At 43.6% G+C, this 22,708-nt stretch overlaps 1 protein-coding gene across 1 annotated transcript in view; it reads right to left on the reverse strand.

Annotated features, from left to right (window-relative positions):
• Positions 1 to 873: 873 nt before the first annotated feature.
• Positions 874 to 22,708, reverse strand: part of LOC142684062 (uncharacterized) — a 54,580-nt gene continuing 32,745 nt past the window's right edge. The window contains 6 exon segments of the mRNA XM_075847451.1: positions 874 to 2,391; positions 8,219 to 8,327; positions 8,471 to 8,547; positions 8,654 to 8,732; positions 8,819 to 8,910; positions 22,506 to 22,629. Of these exon segments, the coding sequence (XP_075703566.1) occupies positions 1,352 to 2,391; positions 8,219 to 8,327; positions 8,471 to 8,547; positions 8,654 to 8,732; positions 8,819 to 8,910; positions 22,506 to 22,590 (1,482 nt within the window). The 5' untranslated portion in view covers positions 22,591 to 22,629 and the 3' untranslated portion in view covers positions 874 to 1,351.

The raw sequence follows: 22,708 nt of genomic DNA on the forward strand, positions 1-22,708 counted from the left end.
GTCCATTCTCATTTGCACCAGTCGCTCCTCAGACACACACACTGCATTCATGTCCACATCAAACTTCTCGTCACAAGACAAGATTTCCCATAAGAAACTTACAGCTGCAAACTACATTCTAATAGCAGACTTAGATAAGGAATGGTAGACACATGATTTCCCAGACAGCCCCAGCATAAGTTTTGTCTTACAGAGAAACAGATCCTTCAAACTATAAAATGGATTCTTCTTACAAGATGAAGTCACATATAACACACTTTACTCACTATCACACCCAGTTTAGGGGCTAAGTAGACAGAGCACAGGTCCCATGCATCCTCTCAGCTCCAAGGTTAGACCATACCCCCCATAATTAGATGGATTTTTACACACATGAAGTTGGAAATAAGAACTTGTAAATTCACAAAAATCTTTAGAGTTATATCAAATCTAGAAACGGTGGAGGTACGAAGTGAAACTGATGTTGCCGTATCTTCAGCAGCACATTCTCTTCTTTCATTTTGATAACTTTTTAGCAAATCTCACAATGTGTTTCATAATATAAAGAAAGTGATTCATTAAAAGTCTTCTTGAAGCCAAAATTGCTAATAAAAGGGGAAAGTGCATGGAGTTATCACACTCGGCTACTCTCATCTAGCTGTATACGAGTCAACTGACAGCATTACACTTATTCATCCAATCTTTATTATCTTCATCGCTTTAGAGGAGCATATCAACGTTAGTAATTGTGGTCAACAGCGGACTCATCAAAGATGTTCCTACATAAGACTCGTTAAAGTTATTTGCAAGATCAAGCACAAACATCAGTGCCAACACATGGCACGATAAGTCCCAGCCAGTGCTACTACATATGCGGCTGGAGAGAGATTGGACAGTATTTTACATTGGATCACACATCTACATACACCCCAGAGCAAGGGAAGTTTTAGGTGGTGATTGCAATACAGCAGCGGTGGCTCGGCGTCCCACTATAACAAGTGCGCAGGCACAAGAAACGGAATAAACAGTATACCAACAATATTATTTATTAGGAACTGTCATACTGACTTAAAAGAGACAATAGGGGTACAACATGGTTTAGTCAAAACAAGCCTCGCAGCAAGCATTTATAAAATAGATCCGGTGAACTTGGACTTACGGTCTCATGTCTGTTACTGTGCTTCATACATGATGGTTTTTACATACTATATCTGATATAAGTTGAGGTTTTATATTCAATGGACCAAGACAGATTTATAGCATTGTGATTTAATGTTATTGTGAATATTAAATGTTCCATTTTAAACAATAGTGTCTAAATATATTGTTTCCACTAAACATAAGATGTATGGAGAGCCGGTAATATCTGACATCATGTAACAAGACTTGAATTATCTATAAAACATTTCCCACATTCTGAAAGTGAATATGGCTTCTCCCCAGTGTGACTTCTCAGATAATCCTTAAGTTTGGATTTAATAATAAACCATTTCCCACATTATGAACCTCAATATGGCTTCTCTCTTGAGTGACTTCTCTGATGAGCCCGAAGTTTGGCTTTAGTAATAAAACATTTCCCGCATTCTGAACATGAATACGGCTTCTCCCCTGTGTGAATTCTCTGATGTTTAACAAGATCTGATTTATTAGTAAAACATTTCCCACATTCTGAACATGAATATGGCTTCTCTCCTGTGTGACTTCTCTCATGTAGAACAAGATGTGATTTATTTGTAAAACATTTCCCACACCCTGAACATGAATATCGCTTTTCTCCTGTGTGAATTCTGTCATGTCTAAGAAGATGTGATTTATTTATAAAACATTTCCCACATTCTGAACATGAATATGGCTTCTCCCCTGTGTGAATTCTTTCATGTTTAACAAGATCTGATTTATTAGTAAAACATTTCCCACATTCTGAACATGGATATGGCTTCTCCCCAGTGTGAATTCTCTCATGTGTAATAAGGTTTGATTTATCTGTAAAGCATTTCCCACATTCTGAACATGAATATGGCTTCTCTCCTGTGTGAATTCTTTTATGCGTAGAAAGATCTGATTTCTGCATAAAACATTTCCCACAATCTGAACATGAAAACGGCTTCTCTCCTGTGTGAATTTTGCTGTGTGTAAAAAGACCGGAGCTTTTTGTGAACTGTTTTCCACATTCACCACATTGAAAGCTTTTACCCCCTTTCTGTCCAGTGCTTGTGGTAACAATCTGTGATTGGTCAGGAGAAGGTTCCTCATGATTAGGGGAATTATATGATAGATCTGCGCTGTGAAGTCCTGGATGTACATTAAGGGTAAGGAGGGTTTCTCTTGAAAATTGCTGCATGAGATCTTCATCTTCTAATTTAGAATTTAGTGGTAGCATGACATGTCCCTCAGAGTTCTTAGTAAGATTTTCTGTTAGGATTAAAAAAGAATTTGTGGTTTTTGTTCTTTTTCAATCCAGATAGTAGGAAAAGTTATAACATTACTATTAGGCTTAAAACAAACATTCAGCTCAAGGTGCAAATTTTCCTTTTAGCCAAAGGCAGAAGTGAATTGCTTAACACTTTAACATGTATCAATGATATAGTCCAGGATTATGATCTACACTCCATGACCACTTTTATTACAGAGACCTAGACTTGATAAAACTCAAAAATCTATAAAGCACAACCTTGTCTGGCAATCAAGACCGTCCTCTGCGAACACAAATGGAGAATCACTTTAATACAACCTAAAGTGTCCCTCCAATGTTACTCTCCCATCCGATCTAGCATCAAGTGTGGAGAGACGCAGCTGCACACTGTGCTGCACAGATGCCGAGGCAATCGTACGACGCCAAAGTAAGGTGCACAGGTCCTATTCTGATTAATAGTAACTGTGCACGATAGGCGCTGGGCATCATATGACTATCAGGAAAGGCGAGAGAGTAATTATTAATATTGATAGTAACAATCTAATCATGGCTGGAGTCTACCATTAACAAGACAATGTGCCATGTTGTCTCATGGCACATACCAGGCTGAATTGATGGACATGACAATGAGGTCTATATAGCCTGATGGCTGCACAGTCCCCAGAATTGTATAAAGCATTTTTAGGAAGAACCTTGTAGAATCCATTGCACTAAGAATTTAGGCTGTTTTAATGGTATGGAGGATCCTGTCAAGTATTAAAAACGTAGTAAGTAGTAAAAGCCTAATGAAGTGACATCTGAGTGCCGCTAATCATCACTGAAATGTCTTTGTATGTACAATAATTAAATGTGAAGTAGGTTCCTACTCTGATCACTCCACCATTTGATATCTTAAGTATGGGGGGACCTCCATAAATTTAATTACCATTGTGTCATTTTAAAGACCACACCGAGAAAAAAAACCTAATTGGTCGGATAATTATGTGCTGCTATTTGGTTAGACATTCAGACTTTCCTGAACATTCTGCACAGCAGCACATTCATGTGGTGATGTAGCACAATCCTTAAGTGTGGGAAAAAATGTTAGAGAAAGTTGATCAAAGGAAAAAGATCGCAGAGAAGTCTAATCTATAATGACAGATCAAGGTATTTGGTGTGATACACGATGCCGCCCAGCAGATCCTAGCAATGGTATTCTAGTGTCCATACGTGTATTTCCTCCTCTAAACTAGGTATGGTGCAGGATGGTAGCAGGACCATCTCCTGATTAATATGAGAGAATAATGGATATTTGGGCTTGAATGAAGGCAGAGTTCCCAACACCACTTTATTCTCATGGGAGGTCAGATAAGGCTCCTTGATGGACTAGGCCTGTAGTTCTCTGATCCGCTTGACCAAGAATGCTACCTTCTCCGATAGTAACAACAAGTCTGTCTCCTGTAGTGGATCAAAGGGATGTTCACAGAGCCTTCTTAGGACTGGAGAAAGATCCGACTTTGGAAAAAGATTGATTACGTTTTGGAACGTCAACTAGGAACCACTTCATCAAACGTTCTCTCAAAAGAGACTTAATCAAACGTTCTCTCAAAAGAGACTTAACAAGAAAGGCCGAAAGAGCAGAGATCTGGACTGTGATTGTACTGGGGCTTAGCCTATTCTCAAATCCAACCTGCAAGAATTAGAGGATATCTCTGAAAGCTGGTTCCTCTGCCACTAGCTTTCTTTGGTCGACCCAATCTCCTGAAGATGGACATTATACGGGCATAGGTTTTATTTTTTGCCATTCCCCAGGCAGCAAACAGAATAAAGACTACTGCATCTGATAAGCCCATAGTCCTTAGTAAGGGATTGTCAACTTCAATGCCATAAGGTTGAACACTTTTAGGTTCTATGACAGCTGACTATTCTGCGACACCAGGTCTGGTCTGAGTGGAAGCCTCCAATAAGAACACTGACTTGTCCTCGAAAGTAGGGATAGAGAAGATATATAGGGTGTATGGTCTGTTGTAGCAACAAATTGAGGAAAATCTTCTGAGTTTGGTGTTGGCTCTCATTGACATCAAGTCGATCTCCTCTAAGCCCCATCTTTCTACTTATTTTGTGAACACTTAGTGAGTTCCCAGGTTTTTTTTACGTAGTCTTACGGTCTGGGGTAGGGAGTCCTTCTGGATGTTTCATCTCTCCAGAAGTTCAGTCTGAAGGGGACTGAGATGTCATATGGCCCACAGGACTGGCTGCCAACATGAGGCCAAGAATCCGAATGACCTGGCATATAAAAACAGATCTGGGTACTAACAGTGTTTGTACTTGAGGGTTTAACGAGTACGACCTATGAGGAGTCAGACTGTTGATCATCGTCCAAGAGTCCACCACAGACCCAAGAACTGGCATCTCTTCGTTAAAATGATTTTGATTTTTCCAAATTCAAAATCCATCCTAGAGAGGACAGAACCCTGCCTTGTTGACCTAATCGAGTAGGTATGGCATAATTACTTTTTTCTCCATCGTTATTACCAGTTTGGAAAAAATCCTGGGAGATGTTGAGATCCCGAAAGGAAGGACCAGAACTAAAAATGCTGGATCCTTGACCCTCGTCTCATGGCTAGCCTTGAGAATTTTCTGTGAACCTGGGCTACTTGGACATGCAAGTAGGCATCCTTAAGATCAAGAACTACCATGCATTCTTCCTTCTCTATTAATGATGTGACCAACCAAATTGTTTCCATCTTTAGACATTCTTCTCAGATTAAGGTGTTAAGATACTTCAAGTCAATTATGGTCTTAAACCTACCTTCTGGTTTAGGTATTCGAAAAATCAGAGAGTTGACACCTTGGGCCCACTATTTCTCTGGTACTTCTTCTATAGAATTTTTGAGAGAGCATTCACTCAAGGCTTGAAGCATGGCAATTTTTCTTGCGGAAAAGGTAGGCAGACTCGTGTAGTCAAACCTTTCTCTACAAGGTCAATGAAAATCTATAATGTGCCCAGGTTCTTATATGCTTGTAGCTCATGGATCTTGCACTAAATCTGTTCCTATTCCAGATAGAGGAGTTTAGACATATGGGTAATAGAATGCTGCTGCTCAGGACCCATTGATTCAGTGACAAAAGACACCTTCAGTTTGAGTCAAGGTGAAGAACTTCACCCTAGAGGCATCCTGATCAGTATATGCCCCACCAGGTTCCTAATTATCAGAGCGGACTGCTCTAATGAGCTTTCTGATACGCTCTCCTGGAAACCAAACTTTAGAGGAATATTCCTCTTCAAAGGAGGAGGACCCCAATTTGTCTAAAGCCGAAGAACGTGGATCCTGAAGATCCTTCCGGAGTACTTGCATGGAGGAACGGATAAAATCTTCCACCTAAGACATCATTTCTTGCGAGGCAGCTGAGGCAAATAACCTGGATTCAGGCCTAAGACAACCTCCTAAAAAAAGGGACAACGTGTTAGGACCATTAATAGGAGACAGAGTAACCAAGAGAGGATGGCTACTTACTACAAAGATGGTCCTTACAATGACTCAGGAAGTGGCACATCACAATTCCTGTAGGATAGATGACATTGCTTACAAGATCCCTTGTGGAAATCTTCCTGGTCAGAGCTACTCGAATCTTTGCTATACATTTTTCCTACTAAGGGAAGCTAGCATAAGAAAAAATACATGTGACAAACAGAACAACCTCTATGAATCCCTACTTACCAACGCTAAGCAGCAGTTTGAGTGGTGTAGCAGGGGTTTAAATATCCCTCCAAATCAAGAGAGAGAGGGCAAAGGGAAGGGCTCCGCGACTGGCAGAGGAGGACACACATTATAGTCAAGAAACCCCCCAAAAAAAACGGTGGATAGGTCATCAGTTGTCCGGTAGTGGACAACCCCTTTAACTCTTTCCGTCACCTGTCACAAGCATGTGGTAATATGTGCGGCTGTGCAGAGGATGTCCAGGAAAAGAGGCGTGCAGCAGCAAGGTAATCGAATTCTACTCCATTGCCCTGAGGGCACCAATGACAGAATGGGAATTTTATAAATAGAGTTTTCTGCTGAAAGCCCCAGCACTAGAAACACTGATCCACGCTAAGGAGAGTATCCCTCACACATAAACTATAAAATGGCTCAAACTGGATTTGTCTTATGCAATATATAACCTTTTACAAATGTTAGCCTTAAGCCCTTTGACAACGCATTACGTAACTTTATGTCACGGCCGTGAAGGGCTGAGCATGCAGCGGACTGACGGGTTAAGCCCTCACCATACTCAGCAGGTGTCGGCTGTGTGTTACAGCCGAAACTTCACTGCAACGGTCGGGATCGGAGATAACTCCGATCCTGGTCGTTTAACCGATTAGATCCCGCGATCAATAGTGACTGCAGCATCCAAGCCATTAGAAAAAAAGGGTCCCCGTCTGTCACACTATTGCCCTCCCCACTTCAATGCGATCACAGGTTGCTAAAGGTTGTCATTGTAGCCTGGGGGCCTAATGAAAGCCCCCAGGTCTGCTATATCTGTGCCCCTATTAAGTTCTGCCAGAGACAGGGCTTAATAAGAGTCGTTAAAAATGACAATACACAACGATTATGGAAGCAGAACCAGAGTATTGTATCAGCCGTCAAACCATCGCTTGTTCAAGTCCCCTACGAGGACTAAAGAAAATGGAAAAAACTGTTACAAATATTTCTTATTACACACAAAAAAAAAGAAAAGTTCAAACCCCCTTCCCTTTTCTTATGTTTCCCCTAAAATATTGTAAAAAGAAGCCCAAAAAACATAATTGGTATCGCTGCATCCGTAAAAGTCTGAACTATTACAATATCACATTATTTAACCCGTACAGAGATCCCGTAAAACCACCAGAATTGCTGAAATATAAAGTGATCAGGTCCTAACACGGCTCCATGGAATAAGAATAAAGATATGTCGTTTTTACCGTACGATTAACCCCGGAAAAACAAAACCCAAAAAGTAATGGAGGAATCACAGTTTTTTTCCCATTCCACCCCACAAAGAATTTTTGGTCCGTTTCCTAGTTTCTAGCACACTAGATGGTGCCATTGAAAACCATAACTCGGCTTGCAAAAAATAATCCCTCAAATAGCTGTGTCCATGGGAAAAGAAGAGAGTCCTGGAAGGTGGGGAGGAAAAAACAAAAAACAAGAAGTCTGGCAGACAAACATTTTTGAGACGACTTATAAAGTCTTTGTTTTTTGTGGGACGAGATTTTTTTTAAGCGTTATTTCGGGATCGTAACCTTGATAACTTTATTGTACGGGGTTGTTTTCAGTACGGAGGATGAAGTATGGGAATGTTTTATACAGTTTATTCCCCAATGTAAATGTTCCTTTCAATCAGATGATTATTTTTTGTGCCAGAAGGGACATTTATAGATGAAAGTAACGTGAGGTCTATAGAATTGTCAGGATAGGTTCACACACACCTGAGGTATAACAGGCAGTGCTACGCGGCTTGGGGCCCTCGTTAGACCATGAACGCTCAGTATAAAGCCATCAGGCTGCCATTTACGGTGTGAAGACCAGGGAAACCCCTACCAGTATTAATTGCGGTGCTTATGTGGTTACACAGATTCTTCTCAGATCCCGGCGGTCCGTGCAGCAATTCATCACACTCGGTGTGCCCAAAAATCTGCTGCTAAACCGAATGTAAAGCCCAGTGCAGGACCGGATCATAGCGCGCCCTGGAGAGAAGTTCTATGTGTATTCACAACTCCCTCCGATCCTGCACTATATATAACACAGCCCATCACTTTTACCTGAAGGGGGACCCCACTTCAAGAAACCTCTGACTCCACTTCCTACATTCATTATTACTGACCTGTGGTAAAATCTTCTGCAGTTTCCGCCTTCACGTCACTCATACACGGTGGATCGCCCCTCCTCCGCTCTTCTTCATCCTCCGCTTTATTATCAGTCAGATCTTCACCCTGATTGGTCAGATGTAACAATTCAGCAGAAAGTCTGAAAAATCTGATCAAGAGACCACCAGAAATCTATGACATCTACGACTGCAGGACCAGAAAGTCCCACCCTCTTATATAGATCTGGTATACGGCGCCGCACCATCTACCTGAGGATCCTCTGGACAGTCCTGGGAATACAGAGGACGGGGACATCTCTCTGCTGGATTCCTCCTGCTGGATCCATCTGTAGGAAACACACAGAGGTGGAATAAATATTTCCATGTGATGATCAGATGATGGGTGTAGTATTTAGGTGACCCACAAACCAGTGAGAGTCTCCCCCTCCTTACACTGCTGATCAGCCCTTATATCCGTCTCATCTTCTGATTCATCTTTAACTTCAACCTTAATAATCATCAGATTTTCATCCTAAACCGACAAGAAAATAAATATAAAATGGTCTTTGTGACAATTACTTTATGGTCATATTTTCAGGAGACTTTAGCGCCACCTACCTGATGATTCTCGGGAACATTGTGATTTTCCTCTGGACAGTCCTGGGAATACAGAGGACATCTCTCTGGTGGATTTCTCCTGCTGGATCCATCTGTAGGAGACACACGGGGACAGAATACATTACTGCTGTATATCTGTCTATAGATCGTACTCTTCTCTTGTGCTTATAGTTCCGTGAATTGGCTTTTTACTTCAGTTAATTGTAAACGGAGGTTGAAAACAATGTTTTGTAATTCAGAGATGTGACAAGTGTGCTGTGACAAGGCAGATTCTGACCCACCGGACTCCATATTGGGCCTGATCATTATGTAACAAAGACTATTCCCAGATCTGAAATCCACTAGGAGATTCATACGACACAGTTCTCAATTATAGTCCGATGTAATGCCGGGATCTAAGAGCAGGGAAGCCGGATCCCCGACCAACCAGATAATCCGGTAGAGGAAGCACTAGGCTCCGGGAGAATATCGAGCAGCAATTACTGTGATTGGCCACGAAAACCCTCAGATAAATGTGGATAGGGGTAGAGGAAGGTCTTGAATCCCAGCTCCTTAGGATCTCCACCTGGAGGGCTCGTATAAAACGGAGACCACCTCACTACAGGAATACATAAGGACTTGAATCCCAGGAATAAATAAGGTCTTGAATCCCGGAGAAGCCATTCCCACAGGGGTAAGGCTCTGTTCACACCCGCGTTGGGGTCCCGTTCTGACGTTCCGTAGTCGACTACGCTATCGCAAAACTACGGATCCGGTGCACAAAAGAGACAAACGGAAACCACGGGCGCCGGCTCCGTCACCATTGAAATCAATGGTGATGGAAACGGAAACTTCTGTTTTCCGTCGGTGTCAGTTTGTGTCTGCTCAGGGCCCGTTCTGACGGAAACCTCTGACGGAACGTCAGAACGGGACCCCAGCGCAGATGTGAACAGAGCCAGACTCTAAATAAACATGTTTTCTCTTCCACTAACTGCTGTTCTGTTTTTTGCTATGGAAGTAAAGTGGAATATTTCCTGCAGTGATCGGGTCCGCGCCACAATACCAGACAAAGCTACTACAATGTACGGAGCTGTGCTGGCTACACAATGAAAAGGCCCCGGCATTGGTTCATGTGTCGCGGCCCCTGTGTGTCAGGAGTCAGACCTCCACCAATGTGAAATTGATGTCCTATTCTAAGGATGAGCCATTCATATTGTGGCCCCAGGAAGCCTCATCAGGTTCCTCATGGATTTAAAGACTTTTCTTTTCCGATTATAAAAATGAAACATGTTCAGTGGAGTCAAAATGTCAAATAACGTAACTGACTAATATACTGTCATTTTCAAAACCGCCCAGATTGCCGGGAATTTCTACCATTTTCCTTTAAGCGCTAACGCTTAGACCCCACCTCGGCTTGAGAGGAGCTTCCTCCCGCTCCCGCTGTGTCCGCACAAGACCAATGACATGAAGAAGCGGATGTGAGGGAATGATAGCGTGAACTCATCTTTTTTTTCTTATTCCCCACGTCCTTGGTAGGATTCGAACCCTGGATCCCGGCGCCGCGAGGCGATTGTGCCAGTTTTTAATCCACTCAATCATTTTACTAATCAGAAATATACTTTTGTTGGGGGGGATTGTTCCGCTCTCTATGGAAATATGTGACTGAAATTTATTTTATATTTACATAAACAAGTTGTATCTTTTTATTCTGTTCACCTGATTATATAAAGATTGCAGCACGGCACTCGATATGTTTACATCATGGATGTGTAAGGGTTAAGTGTTGGCAATGGGCCACATCCACTCTGACCCAGCGCCCATGCTTGTTTACCCTATATACCCGGTCTCAGTTATTCTCATGGTATAATATTGTGATGGAGAGACCGGTACGGTCCAGAAACATGGTGGTAATGAAGATATTGGAGATAGAACCCACTGGAGTGGTCGCCCAGCAGCACTGCCGGAAGTCATTCTTCATTGTGACTTTACTCGTACATTGCATGTTCATAGACCACTGAGCCCGGAGAAGGAAGGCGGCAGAACCGGGTATACTACACTAAGCACAACACAAAACGGGCAACATGTCTGCCGGACGGGGAGAAGCATCAGTGTCAAACACTGGAATATCACAGCACCAGATATAGGATTATATGAGCCCCAACAGAGCCGGATACAAAGTCCTTTCAAGTAATCCAAATAGAGACGTGGCAGCACGTCCAAAAAAAGGAGGAATTTATTCACCGAAATACAGAATGCAACGTTGCATTCCAATAGGACCGTTCTCAGAATGCGGACAGACAGCGGGTTGAGGATATAAGGACTCTTGAGTCATGATAAACCTCTCACCACTTTGACTGGTTGAGTCCTTATATCCTCATCCCACTGTCGGTCCGCATGCTGAGAACGGTCCTATGGGAATGAAACGTTGCGTATTTGGGTGAATACATGCCTCCTTTTTTTGGACGAGCTGTCTCGTCCCTCTATTTGGGGAGTAGCATTAGGGAATCCATGCCATAGATTCTGGTTCACCAGGGGTTTGCCCTATAAAGCGCTTCATTCATTGTAACTAATAACTTGTTTTTATTTAATGGGAAAGCTTTTCTATGAAGACCTACCCGGGGATTCTGAGGGATAGAAATGTCTTTCTAGAATAATTCTCCCAGCTTGATAATTATTTATCGTGACAGATATGTGAGACCTTATCTCTCCATATAACAATCCAGGGACATTCTTATTCTCTCTCTTTTAGTGACATTAGTAACTGTTTGAGTGCCTGTATGTAGTGAGTGAGCATGTATGTAGTAGGTGTTCACACATGTATGTAGTGAGTGTGTGTAGTGAGAGAGCATGTATGATTGCATGTATGTAGTAAGTGTTCACACCTGTATGTAGTGAGTGTGTATGTGTGTGTAGTGAGTGAGAATGTATCAGTGCATGTATGTAGTAAGTGTTCACACCTGTATGTAGTGAGTGTGCATGTGTGTGTAGGGAGTGAGCATGTATGAGTGCATGTATGTAGTAGATGTTCACACCTGTATGCAGTGAGTGTGCATTTGTGTGTAGTGAGTGAACATGGTATGAGTGCATGTATGTAGTATGTGTTCACACCTGTATGTAGTGAGTGTGCATGTGTGTGTAGTGAGTGAGCATGTATGAGTGCATGTATGTAGGTGTTCACACATGTATGTAGTGAGTGTGCATGTGTGTCTAGTGAGTGAGCATGTATGAGTGCATGTGTGTAGTGAGTATGTATGAGTGCCTGTATGTAGCAAATGTACACGCCTGTATGTAGTGAGTGTGCATATGTGTGTAGGGAGTGAGTATGTATGAGTGCATATATGTAGTAAGTGTTCACGCCTGTATATAGTGAGTGTGCATGTGTGTGTAGTGAGTGAGCATGTATGAGTGTGTCATGGCCGTGGGCCGTCAGGCTCACTCACCTCCTGACGCCTGCAGCCATGGAACTGTGAGTGCTGGTCCCCATCTCCTCCTCAGGAAACACCAGCGCTCACTTCCGCTTTTCCCGGCCGGGTCCCATAGGGTGTGTGCGCACGCTCGTGCCCGCTCTTATAGGGCCAGCGCGCGCACCTGAAATTAGTCAAAATTAGCCCATGAGCCCTGGACTATAAGAGGGGCCCAGCCCCTTCCTACCTTGCCTGAGCCTTGTTGTCGTTACCCTAGTCTGTCTAAGCAAATGGTCTCCTAGTGTTTTCCAGTTCCCAGTGTTCCCTGTTCCTGTATCCCGTGCTATCCTGGTCAAGTGCCGTGCTTAGCTGAAGTCGTGCTGTCCTGAGCACCACGCCTGTCCTGCTACACCATGCTTGGCGCCTGCTTGCTGTCTAGTCCCAGCCGAGCCTGTCTTGCTACTGTCTGAGCTGCCACAGGTACACTATACGAACTATAGACTGTGACCTGTGTCCTGTTGGCCAGCTGCCATACCGCCAAGGCGGTACGGCCCAGTGGGTCCACGTAACCAACGTGACAGTAGGCTCAGGCCATGGACCCCGCTGGTCACTCCAAAACCGTGATGACATCACAAGAGATGCGGGCGGATATGCTAGACCTCTGGTCTCGACAGGACCAGCTCCTCCAGACCTTGGAAATTATTGCACGTCGGCTGGAGATGCAAGCTACCGATCCTCCTACTACACCTCCTGGCAGTGCTGATCCCCGATTTTCTTTGCCACTTCCTGACCGCTATGATGGAGACGCAAGGACCTGCCGTGGATTTTTGAACCAGTGCCAGATCCACTTTAGCCTGTATACAAGGGCATTTTCATCTGATGGCGCAAGGGTCGCTTTCATCGTCTCTCTCTCTCTCTCCTCACTGGCAGGGCCGTTGCATGGAAGAGACCAGGATCAGAGACCCGTGACGTCCAGGGGTTCCTAGGGATATTTGGCATGGTGTTTGAGGAGCCTGGATGAGTCTCATCTGCAGCCGCCTCCTTGCTGAACCTACGCCAGGGAGACACCTCTGTGGGCGAGTACGCCATCCACTCATCCACTTCCGCACCCTGGCGGGAATACTGTTGTGGAACAATGAGGCCCTGGTAGCTGCATTCTGGCAGGACTGGCTTCTAAGGTTAAGTGGTGTCTGGGAAGAGAAAAACGTACACAGCGCCACATGGTGCAAGATAAACCTTATAGGTAAGTAAATTAGAGTGATGGTAAGTTAAAGCACTCACCTAACAAAGTATGTACTGGCAGGTGCACCTTAGGGATATAGGCAGTAATGAAATAAGGTTGCAGCTTTCAATATCCAGATACCGGCATCAATTGTATTGTGCCGCAGCGAGTAGCCATTTAAAAAGATATATATTTTTGGTAAAAATATATAAAAAAATGGATATGGGAAAGTGCTACACAAAGGAAGAATCGGCAGAGTACTAATAATAATTGGTGGATTTATTTAGCAAAGAGGGGCAACGCGTTTCAACGCAGAACCTGCGTCTTCATCAGGCCAAAAATACGTAAAAGCAAAGTAGAACAAACATCCTAAATACACATGTGGATAAGGGGGAGGCGATCAGAGTAAAAAACCGCCAAACACCAGCAATCAATTGCACGGACCACAACTGATGTAAATGACGTCATCAGGAATACAATGAAATTAAAACAAAAGGGAAAGGAAACGGCAGTGGTAAAAAACATGTAAACAATGATAATGATGCTGATGGATCAACGTCAAAGAAATAAATCCAGGCGGACAATGTAACCAGTTCGATTAGATCAATGTCAAACACATTGCCCCTGTACTGCGGCATCGGGCTGTTCCACGTCCTCATCTCGCCCGGTTCTTCTGAATTCCGGTGAGTGCCTCTGTCCTTGCTTCATCTGTGAGGTTTTCTCTCCCTTTGTTTCTCTTTCCTTTTATTTGTGTTTGACATTGATCTCATCGAACTGGTTACATTGTCCGCCTGGAGTTATGTCTTTGACGTTGATCCATCATCATCATTGTTTACATGTTTTTTACCACTGCCGTTTTCTTTCCCTTTTGTTTTCATTTCATTGTATTCCCGATGACGTAATTTACATCAGTTGTGGTCCGTGCAATTGATTGCTGGTGTTTGACGGTTGCATCTGTGAATGGATTACCTCTGCCAGACCCAGTTATAGCTGTGATCAATCCGCTGAGACTCCAGGTGGGAGCCCTCCACTCCGAGCTCCTCTCATTCTTTGTCCTGGCTAAAGCCATTAACCCTGTGCTGCTGGGCCTGCCCTGGCTCCGACTACATGCTCCAGCCAAAAGAGAAAAAAGCGTGTGGAGGAATCCTCCAGCTCACCTGACACACTCCTGTGTGTCGTTGACAGCGCCCGGTTCCCCGTGTCGGCACACGGATTCAAAATAGAGAAATAGGGGACAGAAGGTAGGATCCAGCGCTGTAGTGTAGATAAAATGGAAACAGCGTTTCCAAGTTTAATGTCTTAGGTTAAAATGGAAGATCCAGTGGTATAGGTCCAGGGTGTAGATATAGTGGGAAGAGGGTATCCTCTCTTGCCTACGCGTTTCGGGCGTCACTGCGTCCTTAGACTTGGCTGTAATTCTTTTTCAAAAAGAGCGCGCTGTCTTATATGGGTCATGGTACTAGCAACAGCTGATCAGTGAGGAAGTGATTGCGTTCCACGGTTGTTATGTGGTGGAACGCATGTGTCGAGCAGGAAACTCTTACTGACTTACGTGGGTAGTAGGTAAATATAACACAAGAATGTTGTAATCAGTGTATGTAATAAATTTATTATGGATGTTGGATAATATGTTCATTTTATTGGTAAGTATTGTAAGAGTGTTTAAAGAACTTCTTGGTTCGTGTAATTGTCATTCTGATTAAAGTTTTGGTTGGTTTATTTGCGTTCCAGAGACTTTAGGAGATGGTATAACGGTATGTAATTGTGTTATGCAGTTAAAGTTTTGTTTGGTTTATTTGCGTTCCAGGCCTCACTCTGGGAGACGACTATGGAACGCAGCCGAACACTTTAAACTCTCCTCTTGTCCGGGAAAGTCATCGCTCCTTGGTAAGTCAAAATAATGAATCATTATGATTTTATTTAGTGATGATCAATATGTGAATCATCATTTGTATCTTAAAGTATAGACTTTAAATTGTTTAAACCCCTTTTTTTGGTGATCGGTGATGTCATGTACACGCATCTGTTTTCCTATTAAATTATTGTTTGTTTAATTTGTTAAAGTGGGAGAACCGTGTACTTGCTCTAAAAATGTGTTGATATGTTAGAGGGATTATTTCCTGATGCTGTGATTATGTCAATAGATATATACATTAATGATGCACTGAGCATATGAAACTGTTTGCTGAGTTTGAGGATGATGACCGTAAGAAGCGGGGCTCTAATGGTTGTTGGAGAGGATTGGGATGTGAGGGAGTGTATAATGGACCACAACTAGTCTGGCATCGTGAGGGAACTAACATTAACATAGAATGAGAAAACAAACAAAATGGGTAATGTACACAGCAAAAAGCACATGTTATGTTGGTACATTCGTGAAGTGTATGGTTAAAATTCCATGGGATGGAAATGTAAGAATACCTCGTAATGATGTGGAAATATTGACTTGTATTTAGTTTAGTATAACATAATGGTATTGTAAAACCCATTGTATTTGTGAATAAATTGATAAAGATGCGTCAATTCTTTCCTTGGATGTATGAAACCCTTAGATTAATGAAACCTATGCGTATTGGATGGATTAATACAGGTACATCAATTCTTTCCTTAGATTTAACCCTTCTGGGTATCTTGTATTAAGTCTGTATATCCAATACGCTTCTCGTAGGTGGGTTTTGTGTTTCATGTCTCCCCCTCGCTTTGGTGGCTGTATTTTTTCAATTGCGTAACAGCGAAACGTATTGGTAGATCTGTTGTGATTGGTAATAAAGTGCTTAGCAGCGTTTGATATATTGACTAAATTTGCATTTCTGATGTAGCTCAGGTGTTCTAAAATTCTTGTTTTGAATTTTCTGATTGTGCACCCAACATATTTCAGTCTGCATGAAGTGCATTCTATTAGATAGATAACTGATTCTGAGTTGCAGTTGATGTAATTTTGAATTAAAAAGGTATCTGTATCTGAAGAATTGCTGAAATTTTTGGTTGGATGCACAAAGGAGCAGGTTTTGCATGGGTATTGGCCACATCTATAGAAACCTTTAGTCTCTAGCCATGTTGTTGTAGTATTGGTGTTGGGTGTATATAATGAGGGAGACAAAATATTGCCCAGAGAGGAAGCTTTTTTGGCAACTATCCTGCAGCCTCCTGACAGAATTGTGCGTAATGTGTCATCCTCCATGAGGATTGGCAAGTACTTGTTTATTAAGCTTTTTATTATAGTATATAGTACATACAGTACATACCATCAGAGCCATACCATTAGGAGAATTGCACAGGGCCAAAAGGAATTGTACCAGTCAGGAACATTTTGAGCTAGAACAAAATTCGATACACTCAAGATTACAGGAACGCGGTTATCCCAAATGGACACTCACTAGAGCCAGTAATATCATCAAACAAAAATCTAGAAATCAACTCCTAGAACAATCAAAATCTGCTAAGATGAAACAAGAATCTTCAATGAGGTCCAGCCAACCGACACTCATCTTGCAACAAAGTAACCAATTTTCTATAATAAAAAGCTTAATAAACAAGTACTTGCCAATCCTCATGGAGGATGACACATTACGCACAATTCTGTCAGGAGGCTGCAGGATAGTTGCCAAAAAAGCTTCCTCTCTGGGCAATATTTTGTCTCCCTCATTATATACACCCAACACCAATACTACAACAACATGGCTAGAGACTAAAGGTTTCTATAGATGTGGCCAATACCCATGCAAAACCTGCTCCTTTGTGCATCCAACCAAAAATTTCAGCAATTCTTCAGATACAGATACCTTTTTAATTCAAAATTACATCAACTGCAACTCAGAATCAGTTATCTATCTAATAGAATGCACTTCATGCAGACTGAAATATGTTGGGTGCACAATCAGAAAATTCAAAACAAGAATTTTAGAACACCTGAGCTACATCAGAAATGCAAATTTAGTCAATATATCAAACGCTGCTAAGCACTTTATTACCAATCACAACAGATCTACCAATACGTTTCGCTGTTACGCAATTGAAAAAATACAGCCACCAAAGCGAGGGGGAGACATGAAACACAAAACCCACCTACGAGAAGCGTATTGGATATACAGACTTAATACAAGATACCCAGAAGGGTTAAATCTAAGGAAAGAATTGATGTACCTGTATTAATCCATCCAATACGCATAGGTTTCATTAATCTAAGGGTTTCATACATCCAAGGAAAGAATTGACGCATCTTTATCAATTTATTCACAAATACAATGGGTTTTACAATACCATTATGTTATACTAAACTAAATACAAGTCAATATTTCCACATCATTACGAGGTATTCTTACATTTCCATCCCATGGAATTTTAACCATACACTTCACGAATGTACCAACATAACATGTGCTTTTTGCTGTGTACATTACCCATTTTGTTTGTTTTCTCATTCTATGTTAATGTTAGTTCCCTCACGATGCCAGACTAGTTGTGGTCCATTATACACTCCCTCACATCCCAATCCTCTCCAACAACCATTAGAGCCCCGCTTCTTACGGTCATCATCCTCAAACTCAGCAAACAGTTTCATATGCTCAGTGCATCATTAATGTATATATCTATTGACATAATCACAGCATCAGGAAATAATCCCTCTAACATATCAACACATTTTTAGAGCAAGTACACGGTTCTCCCACTTTAACAAATTAAACAAACAATAATTTAATAGGAAAACAGATGCGTGTACATGACATCACCGATCACCAAAAAAAGGGGTTTAAACAATTTAAAGTCTATACTTTAAGATACAAATGATGATTCACATATTGATCATCACTAAATAAAATCATAATGATTCATTATTTTGACTTACCAAGGAGCGATGACTTTCCCGGACAAGAGGAGAGTTTAAAGTGTTCGGCTGCGTTCCATAGTCGTCTCCCAGAGTGAGGCCTGGAACGCAAATAAACCAAACAAAACTTTAACTGCATAACACAATTACATACCGTTATACCATCTCCTAAAGTCTCTGGAACGCAAATAAACCAACCAAAACTTTAATCAGAATGACAATTACACGAACCAAGAAGTTCTTTAAACACTCTTACAATACTTACCAATAAAATGAACATATTATCCAACATCCATAATAAATTTATTACATACACTGATTACAACATTCTTGTGTTATATTTACCTACTACCCACGTAAGTCAGTAAGAGTTTCCTGCTCGAGACATGCGTTCCACCACATAACAACCGTGGAACGCAATCACTTCCTCACTGATCAGCTGTTGCTAGTACCATGACCCATATAAGACAGCGCGCTCTTTTTGAAAAAGAATTACAGCCAAGTCTAAGGACGCAGTGACGCCCGAAACGCGTAGGCAAGAGAGGATACCCTCTTCCCACTATATCTACACCCTGGACCTATACCACTGGATCTTCCATTTTAACCTAAGACATTAAACTTGGAAACGCTGTTTCCATTTTATCTACACTACAGCGCTGGATCCTACCTTCTGTCCCCTATTTCTCTACATGCTCCAGCCTTGTGCTGGAATTCTGGAGATGTTCTCCAGTGCTGTCCCGAGTGTCACAACCGTTGCCTGGTGCAGATTCGTTCGGCTCAGCCTCCTCTGCCTCGGTCATTGGCAGGATTGCCCGGTCATTATTCTGCATTCTCGGACGTCTTTAGCAAGAAAGAGGCAGAGTCGCTGCCCCCACACTGGGAGTATGACTGTCCTATCAACCTAGTTCCTGGTGCATCCCTTCCCAGAGGTAGGGTATATCCTTTCTCCTTGCCAGAGACTATGTCCATGTCCGCCTATGTGAAAGAGAACTTGGATCAGATCCTGTGACACATCAGAGACATATCCGTCAAGTTTTGCTGCGGTTAAGGGAGAATCGTCTGTACGCCAAGTTGGAGAAGTGCGTATTTGACAAAGATGCTCTACCCTTCCTGGGCTACATCATCTCGAATCGAGGTCTCGAGATGGATCCTGAAAAGGTAAAGTTCGTCCTGGAATGGCCACGCCCTCAAGGCTTGAGAGCCATACAGCGCTTTCTGGGATTCGCCAATTTTTACAGACAGTTTATTCCAAACTTCTCCTCACTGACTTCTCCTATCTCTAACCTTACTAAAAAGGGCATGAACGCCAAAGTGTGTACTCCTGAGGCAGAGTCCGCATTCAACAGCCTGAAGAGTGCCTTCACGTCAGCCTCTATCCTCCATCATCCGGATGTTTCTCGTCAGTTCTCGTTGGAGGTGGACGCCTCCTCTGTCGGTGCTGGTGCACTCCTGTTCTAGAGAGGTTCCATGGGCAAGTCAGTGGTATGTGGCTATTATTCTAAGCTCTTCTCTTCCGCAGAACGCAACTAGTCGATTGGGGATCAGGAGTTACTGGCCATCAAATTGGCCCTGGAAGAGTGGAGACATCTATTAGAGGGCGCAGTTCATCACATCTTGATATTCACAGACCACAAGAATCTCACTTATCTCCAGACGGCCCAACGACTGAATCCTCGTCAGGCCAGGTGGTCGCTGTTCTTTGCTCGATCCCAGTTTGAGCTCCACTACCGACCGGCCGACAAGAATGTGAGGGCCGATATCTTGTCCAGGTAATTCGAGACAGAGGACACTATGGAGTCTCCACAGAGTATCATTAACCCGGCCTGCATCATCCTTGTCAACCCTCTGCAAGTTAGAGACATTCCCCCGGGGAGGGCTTTTGTGCGTCTGGCTGACAGAAGAAGAATCCTCCGCTGGGGGCACAGTTCCAAATTGGCAGGTCACGTGGGCGTCCGTAAGACCCGAGACCTGATTGCTCATCAATTCTGGTGGCCCACGCTGCCCAAAGACATCACGGACTTTGTCTCCTCCTGCATGGTGTGCACAACAAATAAAGTTGCCCACCCCAAACTGGCGGGCCTGCTAGAGCCGCTGCCTGTGCCCGATGCTCCCTGGCAACATATTGCTATGGACTTTGTCACAGACTCTGCTGGTTGCAGTACGGTCTGGGTGGTGGTGGACCGATTCTCCAAGATGGCTCATTTCGTTCCACTGACCGGCCTACCATCCGCTTCCTGACTGGCCAATCTCTTCGTCCAACACATCTTCCGTCTGCATATTGTGTCGGATCGGGGGGTTCAGTTCACCTCAAAGTTCTGGAGAGTCCTCTGCGTACTCCTCGGTGTGAAGTTGGACTTTTCCTCTGCCTATCATCCCCAGTCCAATGGTCAAGTCGAGAGAATAAACTAGATTATGGACACTTTATCTCAAGGCAGCATGATGACGGGGTGCAGCTGCTTCCATGGGCTGAGTTCTTCTACAACAACCATACTAGTGAGTCCACCGCTAAGAGTCCATTCTTCATTGTCTATGACCAACACCCTTGTATACCTCTTTCTGTTTCCACTACGTCCCAGGTGCCTGCAGCTGACTTTGCATTCAGGGAATTTCTACATATCTGGCAGCAGACTCGATCTTCTATTCTGCTGGCGGTCGACCGAATGAAGAGAAAGGCAGACAGAAGTAGACGAAAGCCTCCCCAGTTCCTTCCAGGCACTAAGGTCTGGCTGTCCTCTAGGAATATCCGTCTGAGGGTGCCATCATACAAGTTTTCTCCCAGGTTCAATGGACCTTTCGAGATTTTGCAATAAATCGAACATGTTTCCTACAAGCTTCGGCTGCCTCCTACCTTCAAGATCCCCAACTCCTTCCATTTCATCCTGCTGAAGCCGGTGATCTTGAACCGCTACTCCAAGACTTCCACTCCTGCAGTGGCTCCCAGTGGTTCATCAGAGACTTTTGAGGTTAAGGAGATCCTGGACACCAAGAGAGTGGGTGGAAGAACCTTTTATTTGGTGGATTGGAGGGGGTTTGGTCCTGAAGAGAGAACCTCAATGCTCGCCCACCAGAAGAAGTTTCTCTCTCATTCTGGTCCCAATAAGAGGGTGCGTAAGAGGGGGGATACTGTCATGCCCATGGTCGCGGGCCGTCATGCTCACTCACCTCCTGACATCCGCAGCCATGGAACTGTGAGCCTGGTCCCCATCTCCTCCTCTGGAAACGCCAGCGCTCACTTCCGCTTCTCCCGGCCGGGTCCCATAGGGTGCGCACGCATCCATCCATTGGAGGAGAATGTCAGGAGGGTTCCCAACGTTTACCCCTGACAGAAGGCTGGTCGTATGCCGCTGTATAGTCGGAGAGTGGTAATCATTGCCCAGTGACCCCGAGACATGAAGGATGGGGAGATCTATGGGAAAAACGCTATGCTGGACTGACTAGGAAAGTATGGATCAGTACACATCACGTTTCATCCATCAGAGTAGAATGTCAGGGGGGTTCCCAACGTTTACCCCTGACAGAAGGCTGGTCGTATGCCACTGTATAGTCGGGAAAGTGGTAATCATTGCCCAGTGACCCCGAGACATGAAGGACGGGGAAAACTATGGGAAAGACGCTATGCTGGACTCACTAGGAAAGTATGGATCAGTACACATCACGTTTCATCCATCAGAGGAGAATGTCAGGAGGGTTCCCAACGTTTACCCTTGACAGAAGGCTGGTCGTATGCCGCTGTATAGTCGGAGAGTGGTAATCATTGCCCAGTGACCCCGAGACATGAATGACAGGGAGATCTATGGGAAAGACACTATGCTGGACTCACTAGGAATGTATGGATCAGTTCACACCACGTTTCATCCATCAGAGGGGAATGTCAGGGGGGTTCCCAATGTTTACCCCTGACAGAAGGCTGGTCGTATGCCGCTGTATAGTCGGAGAGGGGTATTCTTTGCCCACTAGCTCCCATGTTTCTTCTCTTTGCACGGTATAGAATAGCGCAGTCTACCGTAGCAGCGCGATGGATGGCAAAAGGAAACTCTGGATAGAGCCATAAAGAAACTGGTGATGTAGATGGCAAATGTAGGGCTCTAATGTAATGTGAAAAGACTGAACTATGGAGCTCCTACATTACAGGTCAGTGTACACGCGTGTGTATGTACAGTACATGATAATATTAAGGCTTCGTCATGGATGCCAGTGCCAGCCTGTGCCAACACTAATGGGCAACAAGACTGTTTAAATATCGGTGTCTTTTCTTACCTTGTGATGTGCGCGGCCGGTGGTCCTCCATCATGACCTCCTTGTACAGATCCTTGTGTCCTTCTAGATACTCCCACTCCTCCATGGAGAAATAGACAGCGACGTCCTGACACCTTATAGGAACCTGACACACAATGATACAGTCATTACCCAGACTCCTCCAGTGCCTATAACTGTATAATTTCCCAGCATTCCCAGCAGCA

The sequence above is a fragment of the Rhinoderma darwinii genome (assembly GCF_050947455.1).
Source record: "Rhinoderma darwinii isolate aRhiDar2 chromosome 4 unlocalized genomic scaffold, aRhiDar2.hap1 SUPER_4_unloc_3, whole genome shotgun sequence".
NCBI classification, from domain to species: domain Eukaryota; kingdom Metazoa; phylum Chordata; class Amphibia; order Anura; family Rhinodermatidae; genus Rhinoderma; species Rhinoderma darwinii.